The 21689-nt window shown below is 35.3% G+C and overlaps 1 protein-coding gene across 4 annotated transcripts in view; it reads right to left on the bottom strand.

The window, feature by feature from the left end:
- The window catches only part of TPK1 (thiamin pyrophosphokinase 1), a 396118-nt gene that overhangs the window by 243788 nt on the left and 130641 nt on the right, over positions 1-21689 (bottom strand). For all 4 annotated transcript variants that reach the window (XM_032245137.1, XM_032245138.1, XM_032245136.1 and 1 more), the window contains one exon: positions 10668-10737. In XM_032245137.1, coding sequence (XP_032101028.1) covers positions 10668-10737 — 70 coding nt within the window. The remainder of the gene's footprint in view (positions 1-10667; positions 10738-21689) is intronic.

Raw genomic sequence — 21689 nt, 5'->3', positions numbered from 1 at the left:
TACAGGCTGGTAGGATTATGCAAATAGATGACTCTAATATGCTGTGATAAATGTTTGATAATGGAAGAGCTGGATAAGAAAATGTCAAGGACAAATTACATACGAGAGACTCAGAATAATAGATAATGTAGCATAACCTGGTAAGTTAAGAAATCCAGCCACCAAACACCCTTAGTTCATTTAGGATTTGTCACTTACTTGCTTAATTGAATGTGTAAGAAAATTATTTTCAGGGTGAACTATCTAAAAGGAGTAACGTTGTTTAGTTAAATATATTTGCTTATCATCTGTTAGTTATCAAACCTGATCCTAGCTACCAGGATTATTTCCAAAGATGAATAAAACAAGAACCGAGAAATTTTCCCAGTTAACCCATGGATAATTTCAACATAATGTGGCATTATGGTGAAGGATTGCTTAGAAAGTTCATTCCTAACATGGGTCTGTGGAAACTAAGATTTCTGAGGAGGCACAACACATGGGCTGAGTTTTCAAAGATAACGATGCATAACACATGGAAGAAAGCAGGAGGCTTTTAGAAATGAGTTAGGTGGTGTTTTGTTAAAAAGTACCCCCATCTGTAGCTAAAACCTACTCCTTGATATTTCTAGGGGCACTCCAAAGGTTTGAAAATAATAGGCTTTTTTTAAAAACATTTAGATGGCACAAAGGTTTTAAATAATCTTTTAAACAGTGCTAATGCATACACATCTTCTCCCCTCATGGATCCTCTAGCCCTGGGTAACACACCCAGGTGTTGGCACCCCTACATGGTACCCAGCAGAAATGGATGGAATCTGACATCCAAGGTCAAAAGGGTGTTGTTCTCCAGTCTAAGCCCTGTAGGGAGGGACTACACCGTCTTCCCTGTAGTCTACGCAGAAGCTCTGTTAGTCTCATTCATCAAAAGCTGCTCCTTGCAATTCTAAATCATAGGGTTTAGAGATATCAGCATTTTTAATATTTATGATTTTTTATTTTAGTTCCTTTCAGTCTAGTGATTCATAGATTAAATGCCTTCTTATTCATCATTTAAGTTCCCTTCCTCTGACTTTCTCTAGCTCTCTACTATTTCCAAAAGCTGAGAGTAGTCAGAGTTAAGTACACTGTAGGAAAGTACACTGCATATAATGTACACACACGCACAATGATATTTTCTTAGTGTGGTATAATATCTTCAGTTGCATTTTAAATATGCTCTCTGAGATTCTTCAGCATATTCTTGACCTTTCTGGCTACAGAAGCAAAACTGAAGTCTTTAAGGAATACAGCTCAAACACCTCTCAGGTTTCTAACCCCACATTGCAAGTGATAGTTCAGGGCTCATCTTCGTGTAATTGCCATTTGGATATTTTCCCATAGAATTTATTCACTGGCCCTTGCTTAAATTGAATTCCAGTTGTCACTTTTCTGCTCCCTAACAATTGGAAGACCATGGCTAGCTCAGTTGCAATCCTATCATCAACTAAAATTTCCTGCCCTATAATGAGGTGTCAATAAGTAATATAAGCCATCTTGTCTAGTGTTGGAGTTATCTTGTGTGCTCTTGGCCCAATAATACAAATCGCAACTTTTAATAACAAGAAAATCATGCAGGAAGAATCCGAGTGTGTGTTTGCAAGAAGACATGTATGTGCAATCACCTAAGTGTATATGAAAAACCAAACAGGCACCATTCCACGCTTTTTAAGAAACAATTTTGTATGTGTGGTATTATGCGATTACTTTCAACCATCACTTCTTAACTCATTGATCTAAAAATCTATTGAAAATAAGTAAAACACATGACAAGAAAACATAAGCTCTTATATAAAGCAGTAAAATAATTCAACCCTGTTTTTTTAAAAAAGTAAAATTTTAAAAGCCACATGTTACTCAAAACTTTTGACAAATGATCTAGCATTCTCTAAAAAATTACTGGAAGATAATTTATTTCTGGAGACTCTATCCACAGTACAGGAAGGAGAAAGGGTTCTGTCAGGAACATACTTTATGAAATAGAATAGCCATAAAAAACAATGTCTTTGATTAAATTCAGTTGTAAACGGACTTCCTGCAGCTGCTTAAAATGGTCTTGCTCTGAAAATTTATTTTGAGTTCATGCATGATCTGAGAAACATAGCACCTTTGCATACACATTCCTCCCTACTCCAATACTCCAAAATGATTCATAGCTACGCACGGATAACTTTGAGACCTCAGATTTATAGCATTTGATAACAAACAGACTAAAATATATTACTAAACTAATCTAATCAATAATTTAAGATAAATATGCCTTCAGTTTGTTGTGTAAGGTTCTTTAATACCAAGACTTCTGTTGTAATTTCTCTTTTAAATGCACTAATCATTTTTACCTTTCATCATTTTGATTCAAAGACCTAATAACGTTGACATGCTTACAGCGCTTGGTAATTTGATTGCACAAATACTTTTTAATGGAAATTTGCTGAAGCAAATGACTTATCATTGCTAAGGCTAGGCTTATAAGAATCAACTGAACTAAAGATCTTTGGTTCATATTTGTTTCCTTTCTGCATATGTTAAAGCATATAGAAATTACAGGTTTCTACTATACTATAAGAAGTTTGAAAAGTAGTAAAAAAAAAAAATCACAATCAGTGAGAAAACTAGTCACAGAGAGACTGAAATCAACTGTCAAATATACTAGAAATTATCAAGACCACAACTTATGCTCAGATACTTGACACCATCTTATTTCACAATGATTTCATGTTTATTGTCTTACTCCTTTTAAAAACAGCACAAGGTTTTACCTACTTTTTACTAAGATATAGCAAATGCAGACCTTACATATAAGTCTTTACTACTATTTTATATACTCTCCAGGATTGAACTGAAAACTTTGAGAATTTTGCTTGGTTCCAACTAAAAGAACATATATTCCAAAAAAGCACATAAAAAAATGACAACAGATTCCAACAAAAAGGCGAGTTTTAGAAATCAGGTTCATCAACTGTGTCAAATAAATAAAACTGTGGTGTATCCCTATGCTGGAACACTACTGAACATTATAAAGGAACCAGCTACTAATACATAAAATAACATGGCTGCATCTCAAAAGCATTTGATAAGTGAAGAAAGACAGGAAGGACAACCGGTTGTATGATTCTATTCGTATGACATTCTAGAAGGGGACAGGGGATATGGTATGGAAGGAGGTAACTAACTGCAAAGCGGGAGGTAGGAACTTTTTGGGATGATGGACGTGTTTTAACCTTGACTGTGGTGGTGGGTATGTAACTATATAACACTTCCAAAACAACCGAACTGTATTTTTAAATTGGATGAATTTTGTTGCATGAAATTATAGCTGAACAAAATAGATTTAAAACAAATCAAATGCCAAACATGACATTCCTATATGCCAACCACTATCTGAAAAATGCTTACAACCTTTCTAAAAAGTAATACAATTTTGCATGCAGAAAAGTATGACAAAAATATTTATAGCTATTGCCTAAAACACACCAGGTACACACTGAACTATTCAATAATTTATCATTATAGCTTTTAAGGGCCATGTTTCATCCTCTTAATATATCCAGATCTTCTGTAATTAGCTACAGTAATAAGTTACCTCACCAAGATATCTTTGAACACTCCAAAAGAAAGTGATCTCTTCCGGAAATGTCACAGATGAAGAAACTGCAGTCCAAGAAGTTAAATTACCTGCTAAAAGTACTGAAGTGGCAGAATTGATTTTGAACTCTAATCTAACTCTCTGACTACATAATGCCCATTCTGGAAGCCACTGCTACCTGCAATAATATAGAAAGAAATTGTTCCAAGTTACTCACAGATAGCCAGATTTAGACTGTCATTGATTCCTTCAAGAGTAATCAGATACTTGCTACCAGATGTCTGGGTTAATTGTATCGAAAAAGGCGTTAGAAGCTAATTTTTAAGAGCTATCTTCCCACATTAATCAGTTTTTTAAATTATATTTTGAACTTTGTTTAGCTGGGGCATGAATAGTTCTAAAGTTACAATAGTCATCCTCTTCACACTTGATCACTCTAAAAAGTAGATTGATCTGCTGATGAGAAACTTGCATGATTATATAAAGCTCAAAGACTGAAATTGTAACTGTGAGAAAATTAATGAGGTGAGAGGAAAAAGAAATCAGGAATGTATTTTGCTTTTCTGTTTAAATAGGTCCTCATCATCCTGCCATTGTTAATCAGTGTTTAATTATGTGGTCATTTCCATGAATGTATGGATTTTTGTTGGGTGCTCATCTTTAAACAGAAAGGAAACTCCTAAACATTTGAGCTAACCTAGAACAATGTTTACATAAAGACATTCTCCCATATAACTTTCCATTGAGGATTCTATATTCAGTAATTACTCTGAGAAAACGAACCTAAAAACAACCCTCCCCTCATTTCAGATATCCTATACACAATACTAAAGATATAGCAACTTCTTAGAGTCTGAGAATCTCTAAGTACCACAAAAATCACAAGTTTAAAAAAAAAATCTCTCACATTTAGCACTGATATTCATGATACACATTCCTCTCAAAACACCCATGAATTCAAAGCAAGAACCTTTGTTCCAGGACAGAAGATTCATTTAGACAGTAATTAGAATGCAACGTAACATAAGATATCCTGGAAGTAAGTGCTATATATACTACACATAACTTCAGACAAAAATGCACAATCTTTTTTAATATAAGTCATTTCTGGCTCATAATACTAATAAGATATATAATTATTGATAGTTTCTTTAACAACAAGATACTTCCAATAGCTGGTATTATACCTTAGAAATCCTTGACTTGGCCGGGCGCGGTGGCTCAAGCCTGTAATCCCAGCACTTTGGGAGGCCGAGGCGGGTGGATCACGAGGTCAAGAGATCGAGACCATCCTGGTCAACATGGTGAAACCCCGTCTCTACTAAAAATACAAAAAATTAGCTGGGCATGGTGGCACATGCCTGTAATCCCAGCTACTCAGGAGGCTGAGGCAGGAGAATTGCCTGAACCCAGGAGACGGAGGTTGCGGTGAGCCGAGATCGTGCCATTGCACTCCAGCCTGGGTAACGAGAGTGAGACTCCGTCTCAAAAAAAAAAAAAGAAAGAAAAAAAAAAAAAAAAAGAAATCCTTGACTTAACAAAAGCTTAGTCTTACATCTCTGCTAAGATACCAAGGAAAAAATCACTAATTCAATAAATTCTCAAATGCTCATTAGTATACTAGATATGAAGCATATAAAGATGATTAATTATGATTGCTGCCTTCCAGGAGTTTACCACCTAGTGAAGAAGATACATCTACACATAACTAAATCACAAGATAAAATGAAAAAGTAAATAATTACAAAGTATTATGCAAAGTTAAAGGGCAATAGATCACCAGAAATTTACAACCTAGTAAAGAATATAAGACTTTACAGCTTTAAATCAAGGTAAAATGTGAATGTAACGTTGTGATTTAAGAGTATTACTACTGTGTAGGAAATGCCAGGTCACTTCAGGCTGGAAGGGGAGAGGAGCCCTCCTGGAGTACATGATGTGTTAGTTGAACACTGATGCGTGGATAGGATTGCTACAAAACATGCTAGCACATGCTGCTAAAACCACCTAAGAACGAGTACAGCATAGGATCTACCATTACTGGTTATTCGGAATGGCCGCACAATTGCAATGGACTATCGGTGGTGGTGCTGTGTACACGATCAGCCATGAGAAAGGGCCGAGCAAAGGCAGGGAGGACAAAGGGCCTGGCAAATTTAGGACCGTGAGCAGTTCTGCTTGACTAGAATACAAGGGAAGAAATTAGGCATGCCTAAAAAGATAATCCTGTATCTCAAGGTAGTTAATTTAGATTTCATCTAGGAGACTAAGGAGAATTTCTCACCCTTTCCCCAGTCACTACAAATGCACACACATGTATACCTCATACGTTCTGTGGTCCTAATCTCTTACAGCCCATTAGGATCCTCAGAATATTTTCTAATACCTCCGTTCTTCTTTAACTGTCCTTGTCCATGTCTTCCTTTGTTACGGAATCTATCACATTGAACTAGAATTTTCTCTTTATGTCATATAATCTATCACGCTGAATGGCACAAGGGAGCTTAGGTTTACTGAGCTTGCATTCACTTAACAAGTAACTCCGGAAAAATTAATCATATGTTCTAATGTCTGAAAGGTCAGACCCAATAGGTATTAATAGATGCATTGCAATTCAAGATGAGAAAAAATATTTAGGGCTTCTTTAACAAAACAAAACCTGATGAATGAAGGGAGGCTGCTTTCAAAGTTGAAACAGAGACAGACACTTATGAAGGATGGAATAGTCTTGAGGACATCATGCTACATAAAATAAGCTAGTCACAGAAAGACAAATGCTGCAAGATTATCTTATCCAAGGTATCTAAAATAGTCAAATTCATAGAATCAAACTGTAGAACAGGATTGCCAGGGCAGAGGAGGGTGAGAAATGAGGAGTTACTAATCAATGGGCATACATTTTCAGTTAATCAAGATGAATAAGTTCTAGAGATCTAATTGTATCTGTAGTAAACAATATGTATTATACACTTAAAAATTTATTAAGAAGTAGATTTCATGTTAAGTGTTATCCCAATTAAAAGAAAACTTTTAGTAAAGCTGGTATGCAAGCATTTCACACATCTAGTATAGAACTGGACCTAAGCCCATGGCTGTTTTTTAATTAATAAAAGTGGTAAATAAGAATTGTGTACCAAGTTAATATAAATAAAAATAAGCAAATCATGAAATACCAACGGTCAATAAATACATGAAAAGATGCTCAACGTCCTTAGTTATCAGAGAGAAATGTAAATTAAAATCACAAATTCCATTCACAAACACTAAATGCCTAAAATCAAAAAGATAAAAAAGAACAAATATTGGTGAGGCTATGGAGCAATATAGACATTAATCATGAGAATATAAAACGTTACAACCACTTTGGAATAGTGAAATGTCAATTTCTAGAAAGTTAAATACATATTTACCCTGTCACCCACAAACTTCATTCTTTGTACCTATTCCCCAAAATTAAAACATGTTCACAGAAACCCTTGTACAAGAAATGGCATTTACACATAATAGCCAAAAACTAAAAACAACCAAATGTACCTTTGGTGAATAAACAAATGTAATTGTGGTATATTCATACAATAAAATACTACTGAGCAATAAAAAGGAACTACCAAACATGAATGAACTGCAAAAACATGTGAGCAAAAGAAAAAGACATAAAAGAATACATACTATATGATTTCTTTTGCTTGAAATTCAGTAACAGATTTGTTAAAATCTATAGTAATGGAATCAGAAAGTAGTGGCCTAGGGTAAGAAACTCTGTCTTGTTTTGCATGATGGAGAGGAGGCTATAAATAAATGTCTAACAAAACCCATGTAATTAACACCTATAGTATGCATTTTATTGTACATTATGCCTAAAAATTACATATAATGTTTATATGTGATTTATATAATAATATGATTTACATGTGTATGTGTGTGTTTGTGTATATATATGTATGTGTGTGTGTGTGTGTGTGTATGTGTATGTGTGTGTTTGTGTATATATATGTATGTGTGTGTGTGTGTATATATATATATATGTATACATATAAAACCTTTATATATGTACTTAAAGGTAACTTTTTAAAAAGGACATGGGACCTAACTTAAAGAAGTTTATATTGGCCAAAGATGGCACGATTTGAACATTGAAAACAATGATATCTTGAACATCTGTAATAAAATAAAACCTAACTAATACGCATAAGACAAGAGTTTGGGGGCACTAATTCAGTATTCTGAAAGCAGGTAACAGAAGAACATTAATCATCTCTACTTCATAAACTGTGTTTCCATTGTGTAATCTTGGACTTTCTGGGCTGCAGGATAAATGGACACTATTTCTACTTGCTGATTATTGCAAATACAATACACTTGTTTGCATCTTCTTTTCACTACACACATCTCCCCATGAGTCCCAACAGCCTCACCTGCCACACTTCAACTTTCCCTTGAAGGAGTAAAGGAGCCAGCAGGTCCAGGCAGGGGCCTGGAATACACCTGGATCCTCTTCAGGCTCTCCTAGGGCCCTAGCTCCATGAGAGACAGATGTAAACCTGAACGCCCAACGGTATCCAGAAGCAGTGTAACATGGGGCCTGGGGCCTCATGCCCTGCCCCTCTTCAGCCTGAGCAGAGGGGAGAAGGTCTCACCACTGATTTTTCCCTTGGCTCTACTCCTCTGGAAGCTTTGTTCCTCTGCTACTATTTATATGTCTTCCTTCGTTCCATTCCAAATATTTTATTTTGTCTTCGACTTAAGATGATTCTTTAAAAATTCATGTGTTATCACATAATTATGAGGCATTACATTGTACATATGGATGCTAAGTAAATAAATAAGAACAAGGCAAGTAGTGGTCCACAAAGTACATATTGGCTTTTAAAAACTCATGTATTTTTTTTTCCTTTTTTTATTGTGATGCCTTTCTATTAGAAATACAATTAAGAGGAATTATGTTTAGTCACCGGAATCCAATTATTTTGACTGGTTACGGTTTGTATTTAGAGATTGATTCAAGGACGTAATTCCCACATGAGACAGTTAATTTCACTCATCTTCCTATTAGAGATTCTACCCTCACCCCGGCCAGTGATGTCCCTGGGCATCAGAGTAGGAATCATTGCAAACACATAATTACAACTAGAAAATCAATGAAAAGTACAATGTTTTATTGAACATCTTCATACATGAACAAACAGTTGTTAGATAAATTATATAAATCTTCTTGGAAGACTTCTGTAAGATTACTTATAAATATGTTGAGAAACATCACACATGGTTATTTTAAAATCTGGGAAAAAATAACGGTTCTCGCTCCCTAAATCTGGTATTCTCTTTTGCTTTCAAATATGAATAAAAGTATTCTGTTTGAAATCATCTGCTTTGTAGCAACATGGATGCAGCTAGAAGCCATTATCCTAAGTGAATTAATGCAGGGACAGAAATCCAAAGACCGCATGTTCTTGCTTTTAAGTGGGAGCTAAACATTGGGGATTCATGGCCATAATGATGGCAACAATAGACACTGGTAACTGCGAGAATGAGGAGGGAGGGAGTTAGGGGTTGAAAAAGTAACTACTGGATATTATGCTCACTACCTGGGTAACGTGACCATTCATATCCAAAACCTCAGCATCACACGATATACCCATGTAACGAAACTGCATATATTAATGCCCTGAATCTAACATAAAAGTTGACATTAATTTTAAAGTGCTCTGTTATCTTTCTTATTAATGACCAGCCCAATTCTGTAAAAATAATGAATATGGGAGTCTATATTTATTCACAAGCATTATCGATGGATCTTATGATCAAGGATCACTAGGGAGGCACAATGCTGAGATCCTTTGACAGTTGTGGTTATAATTACATTTACAAGCTACACCTGCCATTAGAGAATGCTTGGCAACAGATTGTTTGCCAGCAAGCAGGCTACAGGCATGGAACAAACAATACCCAATACATATGCTTGGCCTCATGGGCATTATGCTCTTATCTGAAATAACTGGCCCAGACACTTTTTTTTTACAAAACATACTTGAATACTTTTTCACACATTGTCCATGTTAAGTCTTGGAGGATACTGTCAGAGGAATTTGTAAAGTTACAAAATAAAGGGGCAAAACATGTGAAGAATTTAAATTGTCTTCTAGGCTGTCACTCTTGCTATCTTTCTGGATAATGCATCTAGTCCCCAGACATTAGCATTAGCATGTCCAGTCTTGAAGGAAACATGCCTTCCTCCTATAAGAAACTGGCTGCTTTAGAAAAGCAGCTCCATTAGAAATTCCGATACCATAAAGAAAAATATATTATTTCAAAATACATATATTTAATTTATACCTAGAGTATGTTATATCATCATGTTTCTATACTTTGCAGCAAGGAGGTAATTTCCTAAACTAAAAACACTTCAATATATTTAATAACACATATGATAGGGATGAAAACTACAAACGTGTTCACAATGAGCTAGGTTTAAAATCTGTTTCCATCAAACATATTATCTTATCTAAAAATAGCTCACCACACAAAGAAAAATCAGACAGCAAGGATAGTAAATCTTAAGGAAATAAATTATTTATCTCCTAAAATATAAGTGTATGCATAACTGAGAAGTAATTAAGTTAAATTATACTGGGCTTTACTCTACACTAATGTAAAATCTTGTATCTTCTATGACAGAATATACAACTACTTTACGTAAAATCAGTTTTTATTCATTTTCACTGTTTGAATAACATCTCAAATTGCCATTTGAAGTTTTCTTTTAGCAAACTTTCACAGTTCTCACAAGTATCGAGATTTGATAATGCTACTTAAGTGGCTTTGAAGTAGCAGAATGAAGGTTTTAAAAATAAGAATAGATGGGCCTCATTCTACTAAGAGATAGCATTTAAAGCAAGAAATAATACAACATGGTTAAGCAGCTCAGTCACTCTTCCCTCACTGAGGTGGTTTTCTATAAAAGAGTCTGAAGGAAAATGAACAATGTCCACTTACAAGAAGAAAATAAAACAATAGAAGAGCAGAAATTAGTGGTATTATGCACACTGGCTAAAAGAAAGCATACCTTTCTCTCTCTCCTTCGGTGATATCATATAAGCGGTTGGCACCTCCATCGGCACAGGCTCTTAAAAGAGCTTCAAATAGAAAGAACAAAATCATTTCAATACAGGAGGCACAGAGCAATATCTTTCAAATGATGATCACTAAAAAGAAGGCACTCAGATGCACACAGTCATGCTAACCTCCATGAATCATTTCACATTCATCTGTTGACACTGCTGGTACTAAAAACGATTCTATATCGCCTATGACAAATGACAAGTTTATTTCCTTTCTGCATTTTTTTTTTTTTTTTTTTTGAGACAGAGTCTCACTCTGTGGCCCAGGCTGGAGTGCAGTGGCACGATCTCGGCTCACTGCAACCTCCGCCTCCCGGGTTCCAGCAATTCTCCAGCCTTAGCCTCCCTAGTAGCTGGGATTACAGGCATGTGCCACCATGCCCAGCTAATTTTTGTACTTTTAGTAGAGATGGGGTTTCACTATACTGGCCAGGCTGGTCTCAAACTCCTGACCTCAGTTGATCCATCTGCCTTGGCCTCCCAAAGTGCTGGGATTACAGGCATGAGCCTTTGCATCTTTTATGATTATCTTGATGTCTTCAATGTTACTTGAAATTTTTTTCCTCTTTATAACAGAAGGTAGGCCTCAGGCTCCCTGACAGGCAATAGAAAATTGTTTGTTGTTTGTGTTTGAGACAGGGTCTTGCACTGTCACCCACGCTGGAGTGCAATGGCTCAATCATAGCTCACTGCAGCCGCAAGCTCCTAGGCTCAGGTGATCCTCTCATGTCAGTCTCCCAGGTAGCTGAGACTACAGATGCACATCACCACGTCCTTGTAATTTTTACATTTTCTGTAGAGTTGGGATTTGCCCAGGCTGGTTTCAAACTCCTGGGCTCAAGTGATTCACCCATCTTGGTCTCCCAAAGTGCTGGGATTACATGTGTGAGCCACTGCACCCGGCAGCATGTGGTTTTCGTTATGTTCTCTCCTTTTACGAATTTTTACATATACTTTTGATTTACAATATGTAGAATGGGTTTCAAATTTTATTTTGATTAAAGCATTTCCTCTTAAAAATAAATAAGCATAAGTTTACTTTAAAATATAAGTAAATAATAATCTAGATAACATGAGCATAACATAAAAATTGTGAAGATGATGCAAAATTAACTGAAACTTGGAAATGCTAAGGTAATCAAATAAGTCCTGCTGCCTCTTCTCTCCAACTTGGGCCTTGGCCTCCTCCTTTCCCATGATTTCTCCCTGCTACTGCTCTAGGATTTGATGCTTCTAATCAATTGCTCCCTGAAGTTTATGCAGTCCATGGAAAGCTATTTTTGTTGCTGGTGTTACCTTTCTGATTTCTATTTTTCACAGAAATGTTTAGTATCTCAGCGTCAGCTCAGAACAAATATTATTAGGCATCAAACTAGCAGGTTCTTTGCTAGAGTCCTAATATAATGTGACAGGGTCTTCACTTTAAGCATCTTCTAATCAGTACAAATAAGCCACAAGCCGATTAATTAAAGTCCACTTTAAGAACTGACCAACAAAGTGAGAAACTACATTTCTTTGAAATTAAAACTAATGGCACAGGTAAGTGAAGTTGAGGGAAAGAAAACAAACAGGTACTTTCCCTTATGTGTTCCTCAGGTATTTGAAACACAAAATAGTTCAGATGAGTATGGCTTCTAGAAAAAGATCAGTGATACATGATTTGTTTTAGAAACTGTAAAATAGTAGATACTAGAAAATCACCACTTAAACTAATAAAAATCCATAATTTCTGCTGTGGAAATTATCCCTGAATTTAATCCACCTATGTGGGCGAGATGTCTTATGAAAGTATTTGAAATAGGATGGGATGGTTCCAAATCTCATCAGAGGACCTAACTACCACCTGACATTTCACACCTGTATACCTCACCCAGCTTTAAAGCACATTTAATGAGTCTCTCTTGGTAGTAAAGACACTCATCTTTTGTTTGGCTTCAAATGTAATGATTTCAGCCTCACTCTGGAATAACAGATTAGCTGAATATAATGCTGTAAATTGATAGAAAATTTGATGGTACTAGTACATTGGCTTCTGATTGCCATTGGTACACTGACCGTTTCAGAAGGCCGCTGCCAGTCCAATATTCTTGTGTATCTAATCTGTTTTCTCTTTTTTGGCAAGTTTTAAGACTTTCCCTTTATCTTTGGTTTTCCAGATTTTAAGGTCACGTAGCTTATTTGGAATTAATTGTGCTTCCAAAGTTGGGTGTGGTGGCCTCAGAAATGTAATCCCAGCACTTTGAGAGGCTGAGGCAGGAAGACTACTTAAGCCCAGAAATTGAGACAAGCCTGGGCAACATGGCTGTCTCTACAGGAAATTTTTAAAAAGTAGCTGAGCATGGTGGCACACACCTGCGTCCCAGCTACTCAGGAGGCTGAGGTGTTGGATCTCTTGCGCCTGGAGAGGTCCAGGCTGCAGTAAGCCAAGATGGTACCACTGTACTCCAGCATGGGCGACAGAACCAGACCCTATCTGGAAAATACAACAACAAAAATGTGCTTCCTATATCTGAGGACCCATGAATTTCTTCAGGTCAGGATAATTCTTAGCCACTTTTAATTCCATTACTTCCTATCTTCCATTCTCTCTACCCGTCAATTTTCTGGCAATCAATTTAAACATATTTTTAGACAGCCTCATTCTGCCCTTCACATTTCTTAAACTGTTTCACTTCTTTCACCTTTTCTTTCTGTATATGCATGTAATTTCTTCAAACCTCACTTTCAATTATGTCTAGTCACCTGTTTAAAACAAAAGTTTATAGTATTACTGATTCTTTTTAAAGAAGCTCTATTTGGTTCTTTTGTCAATTCAAGGTCTTTTTTGATAGTCTGTTGCTAATGTTTTCTACACCTTATTTTATCTTTTTAAAAAATATATCCTTTCCCTATGGATGGGATATTTAAAGAATATCTACCTGACTATATAGTCAGAAATAAAAGTTCCACTGTATTTTCCACTAATCCATAATATGTAAGACTATTTTCTGTGTCCTTCGTTGTATCTGAAATAAAGCAAAGGCCAAGTAGAAAAAAAGTTTCTTTTCTCCGCAGCTTACTCACCCATAAATAAGCATATTACTTATAGAGTAAAGTTATTAAGTAATTAATTATTTAGTAATTCTATATAGTGCTCATCATGATACAAGAACACAATATGCATTCAATAAACATGAATCCTCTTTCTCCATGTTTGTCAGAATGAAAATACCTGAAAAAATTGTGTTCCTGGAAAAGAAAACCCATAGCTACTTAGAAAGTAAAAAAATAAGAATTTTTATAAAGACATCTAAGAGGAACGTCTCATTTTAGGAATTACCAATACACATTTCCTTGTGAGAGTAGCACTCAAATTCAAATTATGTCACAAATATAACTTGCAGAAGATCACAGAAGATATTGCACATTTTCTAAGTATCAAAACCATCAAAAGCTAAAAGCTAGTGATCATCTCACATATAAAATACAGCACAAAGCAAGTGATTAGGGAGATATAAAAGACTCATTAATAGAAACAGATGGTAAACTATCAGTAATTATCTTTAGAGTATATAAAACAATTTCCTGTAAACAAAACTAACAAGTGTATGGAATCTTTTTACGTAAAAACCGATTCATTGAAGGAATAAGAAAATCTCAGAAATAGTAGCTTTAATGGTCAAGGATTATCAAATAGAATGACTTGTGAATTTTTCACATTATATCATTTTGCAAAGATCATTTGAATTCAACATTTATACCTATTATGTGCTAGGCTTTACATAAAATAAAAAGATGAAAAACAGATACAGTTCTCTAGGCTCATATTATGGTGAAAAACATGAAAACAGAAGCAAATACATGCAATGCACTGTAGACGGTGGTGAGGGCTATGAGAAAGGCACTGAAACGCAATGCAAATGCAAGGAAAGAAGAAACGAATTTCAGTGGGCAAATGTGTAAAACTGCTTAACAATCAATCTAGTTCAGCTAAGATCACTGTTACTTTTACAACAGAAAAAACTCTAATGCCTGTTATTTCTAACATCCATTGTTAAATTGGTATTTTTTGAGAAGCTTATAAAAAGAGAAAGACCTATGCCACCGGAAGTAAATTTGTCCACATCTATTCCTGCTTTAAATGGCAAAGGGAGATAAAGTAACCATGATGGAATTTATAGACTATTTTCTCAGTGCATGTAAGTTGAGAGTAGGGTTTCAATCCATCCGAAAGGAAAAACAAGTTCCAGTCTGTCCCTAAAATCATTTTGTTTGCAACAAAGCATGACCAAAAAAATGGACTCTACTTTTTATTAACGAAAAGGTTTTCACCAGTTTCAAATATTTTCTATAAACATAAATAAAACTACATTTGAAGAATAAAATGATTCAAACATATTATAAACAACATTGGCCTAAGTTCATACACAGCAACTTGAAAAATGTATAAACCAATATCACTATTAGAGAAAGTAACCAACTAAAGGAACCAGAAGTAGAGGGCACTCTTTTAATTTTTGATAAATCGTAATGAATCTGCCTAAAAAAATGTTCACTTCATCATCATTTAAGTTGTCCAAAGCTTTAATGAATAGAAGTTACTGCATTAGTTAACTTTTAATGTAAAAATTCCATTGGTTTATACAGCAAAATTTCTGCAGATTTGTCAAATACTGTAACTTCAATGGTTGAGCAATTACTTACCATGTAATAGGCTGATAAACAGATGAAGACTAAAATATATTAAAAACCTCTACAGCAACTTTATAATTTAGTAGAACCTGTAAGTAGGTGAAATACATCTTAAACTTCTTTTTTTTTTTTTTAAGTTGGCATACGTTAACATTACTAACAAATAATGAAGAGCTTCAGGCACAATCAGAGGCTAGTTCCGTATTTCAAATAGTTCCCTATTTCTTTTGAATAAAGTTGAGTTGAGATAACTAGACCTTCTGCAAAGCAGATTATATAAGTTCCAAATATTAAGGTGGGAAAATAAAATAGATTGTGAAGTTTCAATTAACTGAAAGAATACAAGAGACAGATGACTTCAGTGCTAGGTTAGATAGGCCACTTTGTCCTATGATGTTGAGCTAATCCTAAGCATCCTGCTTCTAATTCAAAATCAGGATCATTTTTTATGTCCTACCAAAACCACATGCACAAAAAAATTCAAGGACTAGAGAGAGACAACATAAATAAAACTAGAAGGAAGGTGCATAATGAAACATTATCTCACACACTGTTAATGAGACTATAGCACTGAGGGACAGTTTGGCAGATTTATAAAAACTTTAAAGGTGCATACTTTTTTTATCCAGAAATTCTATATAGTCAATACTTGGCCAAAATTACAAGGATATTTGATGTGACAGCATGTGCAATCACGAAAAACTGGTAGCAAACATATATGGCCCACAAGTGAATATTGGTAAAATATATCATGGTCCTATTTTACTACCATCAAAACGTTAGTTCTTACGTGTATTAGTATGTTATCTGTTATAAGATGTATAGTTATTTTAAAAGTTTAAATAACCTTGGTCAAATCTTCCTTGCAATAGCAATTCAGGGAAGGTAAAGGAATATACCAAATCCAAGAAAACTAAGCATCAGGTCAAGGTCTTTATGTCAAGACTGAAGATCAAGGAATCAGGAGTCAGCATTGGTAAGATGCACCTGCACTGGAAAATGGGCCCTAGGCTGGCACCCCGAAGGAAACGCATGACAACTAGCAAGGGATAAAAACTAAAGAGACCCCAAAATCAATGGCTTCCCTGGCAAATCATAACCCAAATGTGGAGTGACTGGCACATTTGAAAGCAATTGCTGTGAAATGACAGACCTCACTAATTTTGCTATCAATCAAGTTTTATTACCTGCCTCATGCCCTTATACTTGGCATTGAGTGAAGCCTATCATGCCTGATTAGTTTGTTAATCCAAACACAAGACCACGTCTATGTTCCATATATCAAACGCTTTAACAGTAATTATTTATGAGAAATGGAGATGGCATAATGAAAAAAGACTTTCAAAAAATTATTTCCATTAATCACTATTTTGCTAGATTGGTCAGGATTAAGCCTACAGTTAAATCACAGGACAGAGAAGGTCCAGAATCTTATTTAGAAGGTGTCTTACTGAGTCTCAGGAGAGCTAAATAATTCCAATTACTTAAATCCTGTTTATTCCTAACCAAGTTCCTCCCTCCAGTACACCAAAGATTCAATTAAGTCTTTATGTTCCTGAAATCCATCTAATCTGTCAATATTCATGGTTTGATCAAGGGATTCTGTCCCAAACCCGAGAAACAACAGTAAACCACTTAATCTCCAACTTCTGCTAAGCCACTTATAGTACCCATAAGAGTTAGTCTAGCCACAGAAAAGAAAATATATCCCTTCTGAATGCACCTCAGAAACAGCCTGCTAGCAACTGCACATCAATAAGGAAGTGATAATTATTTGTTAAATATGTAAGTATGTACACAACTACACAGGTATCAGCTGAAAGTTTACTATCAGGCACTAGAGAAGATAAGTGAGTTTTTGTTTTTGCTTTTGTTTTAATTTGTATTGCATTAAGACCATAAGATCAGATCTAATCTCTTAAATAAGTATATAAAAAGGGTATTGTTAACTATAGATACATCATACAAAGGATCTCTAGAAATTGTTAATCAGGTGTAACCAAAACGTCACACTCATTGAAGAGCAACTCCCTATTTCCCCTTCCCCCACGCGCTTGGCAACCAACATTCTACCCTCTGATTCTATGTGTTTGCCTATTTTCGATATTTCATATTAAGTGGAGTCATGCTGTATTTGTCTTTCTGTGACTGGCTTACGTCACTTAACATGTTATCTGGGTTCATCTATGTTGTCACATTTCATATCCATTCTTTTTTAAGGCTGAAAAATGTTTCATTATATGTATAGTCTACATTTCTTTATCGATTTATCAGTTGGCAGATGTCTATTTAGGTTGTTTCCACATCTTAGCTATTATGAGTAGTGCAGCAATGAACATGGGAGGTATCTGGGATCCTGATTTCCATTCTTGTGGATTAAACACCCGGAAGTGGGCTTTCAGGATTATATGGTAATTTTATTTTTAATTTTTTGAGGAATCTCCAGTTTTCCGAAGTGTAAACCAGCCGAGTGCAAGTGTTTTTCATTCCTACCAACAGTGTCCAAGTGTTCCAGTTTCTCCACATCCACAGCAATGCATGCTGTCTTTTGTTTTTCAAGAATAGGCATCCTAGCAGGTGTGAGTGGATACCTCACTGTGGTTTTGATTTGTATTTCCCTGATGATTAGTGAGTTAAACATCCGTTCATGTACCTGTTGGCCTTTGTGTGTCTTCTTTAGAGAAATGTTTATTTAAGTCCTTTAACTGTTTTGAGAAGAGTAGATTTCAGATGTGCTTACTGACAAAAACTATATGAGACTAACAATTAGTGATGAGACATCACTAATTATTAGGGAAATGCAAATTAAAACCACAATGAGATACTCTCACACCAGTCAGAATGGCTCTTGTTAAAAAGCCAAAAAATAACAAGATGCTAGGAAGGCTGTAGAGAAAAGGTAACACTTATTCACTGCTGGTGGGAATGTAAATTAGTTCTGCCACTATGGAAAGCAGTTTGGTGATTTCTCAAAGAACTTAAAACAGAATTACCATTTAACGCAGCAATCTCATTTTGGGTATATACCCAAAGAGATATAAATCGTTCTGCGATAAGGACATACATACACGCATACACACACACGCACACATACACACATTCATTGCAGCACTATTCACAATAGCAAAAACATGGAATCAACCTAAATGCCCATCAACAGTAGAGAAAGAAAATGTAGTACATATATACCATGGAATACCACACAGCCATAAAAAAGAACAAGATTATGTCTTTTGCAGCAACATGGATGGATCATATCATAAGCAAACTAACACAGGAACAGAAAACCAAATACTGCATGCTCTCACTTATAAAAGGGTGCTAACCACTGAGAACATAAACACAAAGATGGGAACAATAGACACCAGGACCCACTTGAGAGTGGAAAGTAAGAAAAGGGAGATGATCAAAAAACTACCTATTGAGTACTATGCTTAGTACATGCATGATAACATAATCTGTACACCAAACCCCGTGACACAAAATTTACCAACTTAGCAAACCTGCATATGTACCCCTGAACACAAAAGGTTAAAATAAATCATATTGCATACCTTAAATTTATATTAAAAACTTCTCATTTTAAAATCAGGTTATTAGTTTTCTCACTATTGAGATCTAGGAGTTCCTTATGTATTTCAGAAATTAACCCCTTATCAGATACATGGTTTGCAAATATTTTCTCCTATTCCACAGGTTGCCTTTTCACTGCATTGTTTCCTTTGCTGTACCGAAGCTTTTAAATTTGATGTAGTCCCGCTTGACTATTTCTGCTTTTGTTTCCTTTGCTTTTGATGTCATATCCATGAAATTATTGCCATGATCAATGTCATGAAGTTTCCCCACTATGTTTTATTTTAGGATTTCACAATTTTGGGTCTCACATTTAAGTCTTTAATTCATTTTCAGTTGAAAAATCTGAGTTTTTAACCAGCTTTTTTTTTTTTTTTTGAGACAGGGTCTTACTCTGTTGCTCAGACTGGAATACAGTGATGCGATCATAGCTCATTGTCACTTCAAAATCCTGGACTCAAGCAATTCTCTTACCTCAGCCCTCAAGTAGTGGAAACTACAGATGTACTCCACCATACCTGGCTAATTTTTTTTTAATTTTGTAGAGAGAAGGTCTAACTATGTTGCCCAGGCTGGTCTCAATATCCTGGCCTCAACTGATCCCCTCAACGTGGCCTCCCAAACTGCCAGGATTATAGGCATGAGCCACCACACCTGGTCTTATCCAATTTTCATCACTAGGGAAAAAAGTATGATATAAAGCCATACTTTAATCAGCCAAGATGCTCTAAACTGACACATTCTTTCAGAAATATTACTTGCTGAAAAGCATTTAATTTACCTACAGGTACTTTTCTGCCTGTGTTAAAACCCCAAATATAGACTGAAGCCTAATAAGAAATACACTTCATAAAAAGATTCATAGAAATTTTCAGGTAATGAATTTTAAGAATATTTGCGTGGTCAGTTTTGATATTTCTTAAATATTTCATAAGCAATAAAATGTCTATTGGGGATATTTCTATTATTTAAAAGAGAAGCTATGGTATCTTTTTGAAGATCTTTATAAGCAGGGGGTATTAAATATATTGGTCAATGATAAAAGCAAGAGAAAGAAACATATACAGTACTATACATATACAAAATTTAAAGGTGTTGATTTTTATATCTATAGAATTATAAGTGCAATAAATTGGTTACAGTGGTGCTTCTGGAAAGAGAGAAGAATTAAGATAAAGATTTATGTTGTACATAACTTAATTTTCTTCAGGGGAACTCTACTCTTGCACTCTCAGCTACAGGCGATATTGAATACACAACCAAATCCAAGCTCAGCATGTAGCTCAATGTATGCCATCACCATCTCCTGGCCAGAGTGACTAGTTCAGAGACAGAGATACGGCCCAGGCAAAGAAAATGTGAGCTAAGAAGACTTTGCAGGTTTCCTCTTCCACCGTCCTGTAACTTGTGGGAATAGACATTTGTATCTGTGAGGGTTTATCACGTTGACCCTGAGAATAAGCCACAACAGTGAAGGTAAGGCTAGGAGACAATAGAGGACCCTGAGTATCTATAACTAAAGCCAAAACCAGCCACTCGCCTTTCCAATTATGTGAGCCAATAAATTCTCTTTCTGGGTTCATGCAAATTTAAGCTGGGTTCTCTGTCACTTAAAACAGGAAGAGCCCTAAATAATACAAATATTAATTTCTGCTTCAAAGACATGAAATCCTCCTCTCTTTCGGTTGGAAAACACTACTTTATTATGCCTCAAATTTATGTTGGAACAAGCACTTAAGGGGAGGTGTATATTTTTGCAGGTAGTTTGCCCATTATTGGTATACACTATCATGAGCGAACGTCTAAATCAATTCATGGACATTGTTAACAGAAATGCATTAGTATGATTTCCCTATCAAGACATTATTTCATGTGGAAAAGTTGTATTCCAAGCATTTCTTGGAAGTATATGCTCTCCTTGAGAGACAGTAACAATTTTCTTTGCTCATAGGCGTGCTGAAATGTATGATTACTTGCTGTTTAGAGAACTCTTGCAGCATTGTAGATTGAAGTGTTTTATTTTTAGTATATTTATGCGAAATCATCAAGACAACGCACATTATTTGTAATATCTTACAAATAGTGAGTGTAATACTCTGAATTTTAGTCAAGTCAGTAGCACAGAATTATATTACATGAAATAAAAATCAAGTGGTATTTATATTAAGCATTTACATGTACAGTACTGTGCTAGTCCTAATGATCTGGTTCATGCTATGTAATGAAGAGTTGTATTATGTTTTGGTAAATATTGTCGTGTAAATTCTATTACCCTTTTTCTCTAACGCTTCCTATCTCCTTCTCTCCTAGTTATTCAGTATGGAGAAAAAGTATGACATTTAATGATCCTTGATCCTATTCATAAAATCTACAATCAGATAATTCTTTAACACTGAGTGACACTAAATACCTCATTACTAAGAAATCTGAGGAAAACAACCAAACATCAAACTACTGTTCATTCCAAAGTGGCACAGGAAAATTTTTCTAAAAGATCGGTAAAACTCATGTTGTATAAAAACTGCAAATAGATAAGCAGCACAGAAAAAAAATCTTGTATGTATACAGCTAGTACATGCATGTTTGTCCAAATATTAGTCGATAGGAACCATTAAGGTTTACATGTACCCTCATTCACTGAATTTTTACTAAAGATTGGCCATGCTTTAGGAACAAGGTAGCAAACATGCAAGCTCAACCTATAATGAATAAGAAAACTTACT

Source organism: Sapajus apella, unplaced genomic scaffold (assembly GCF_009761245.1).
Source record: "Sapajus apella isolate SASKATOON/1434 unplaced genomic scaffold, GSC_monkey_1.0 scaffold56, whole genome shotgun sequence".
NCBI classification, from domain to species: Eukaryota; Metazoa; Chordata; class Mammalia; order Primates; family Cebidae; genus Sapajus; species Sapajus apella.
The sequence above is the reverse complement of the archived record's forward strand: the minus strand, read 5'-3'. Positions and strand labels throughout refer to the sequence as shown.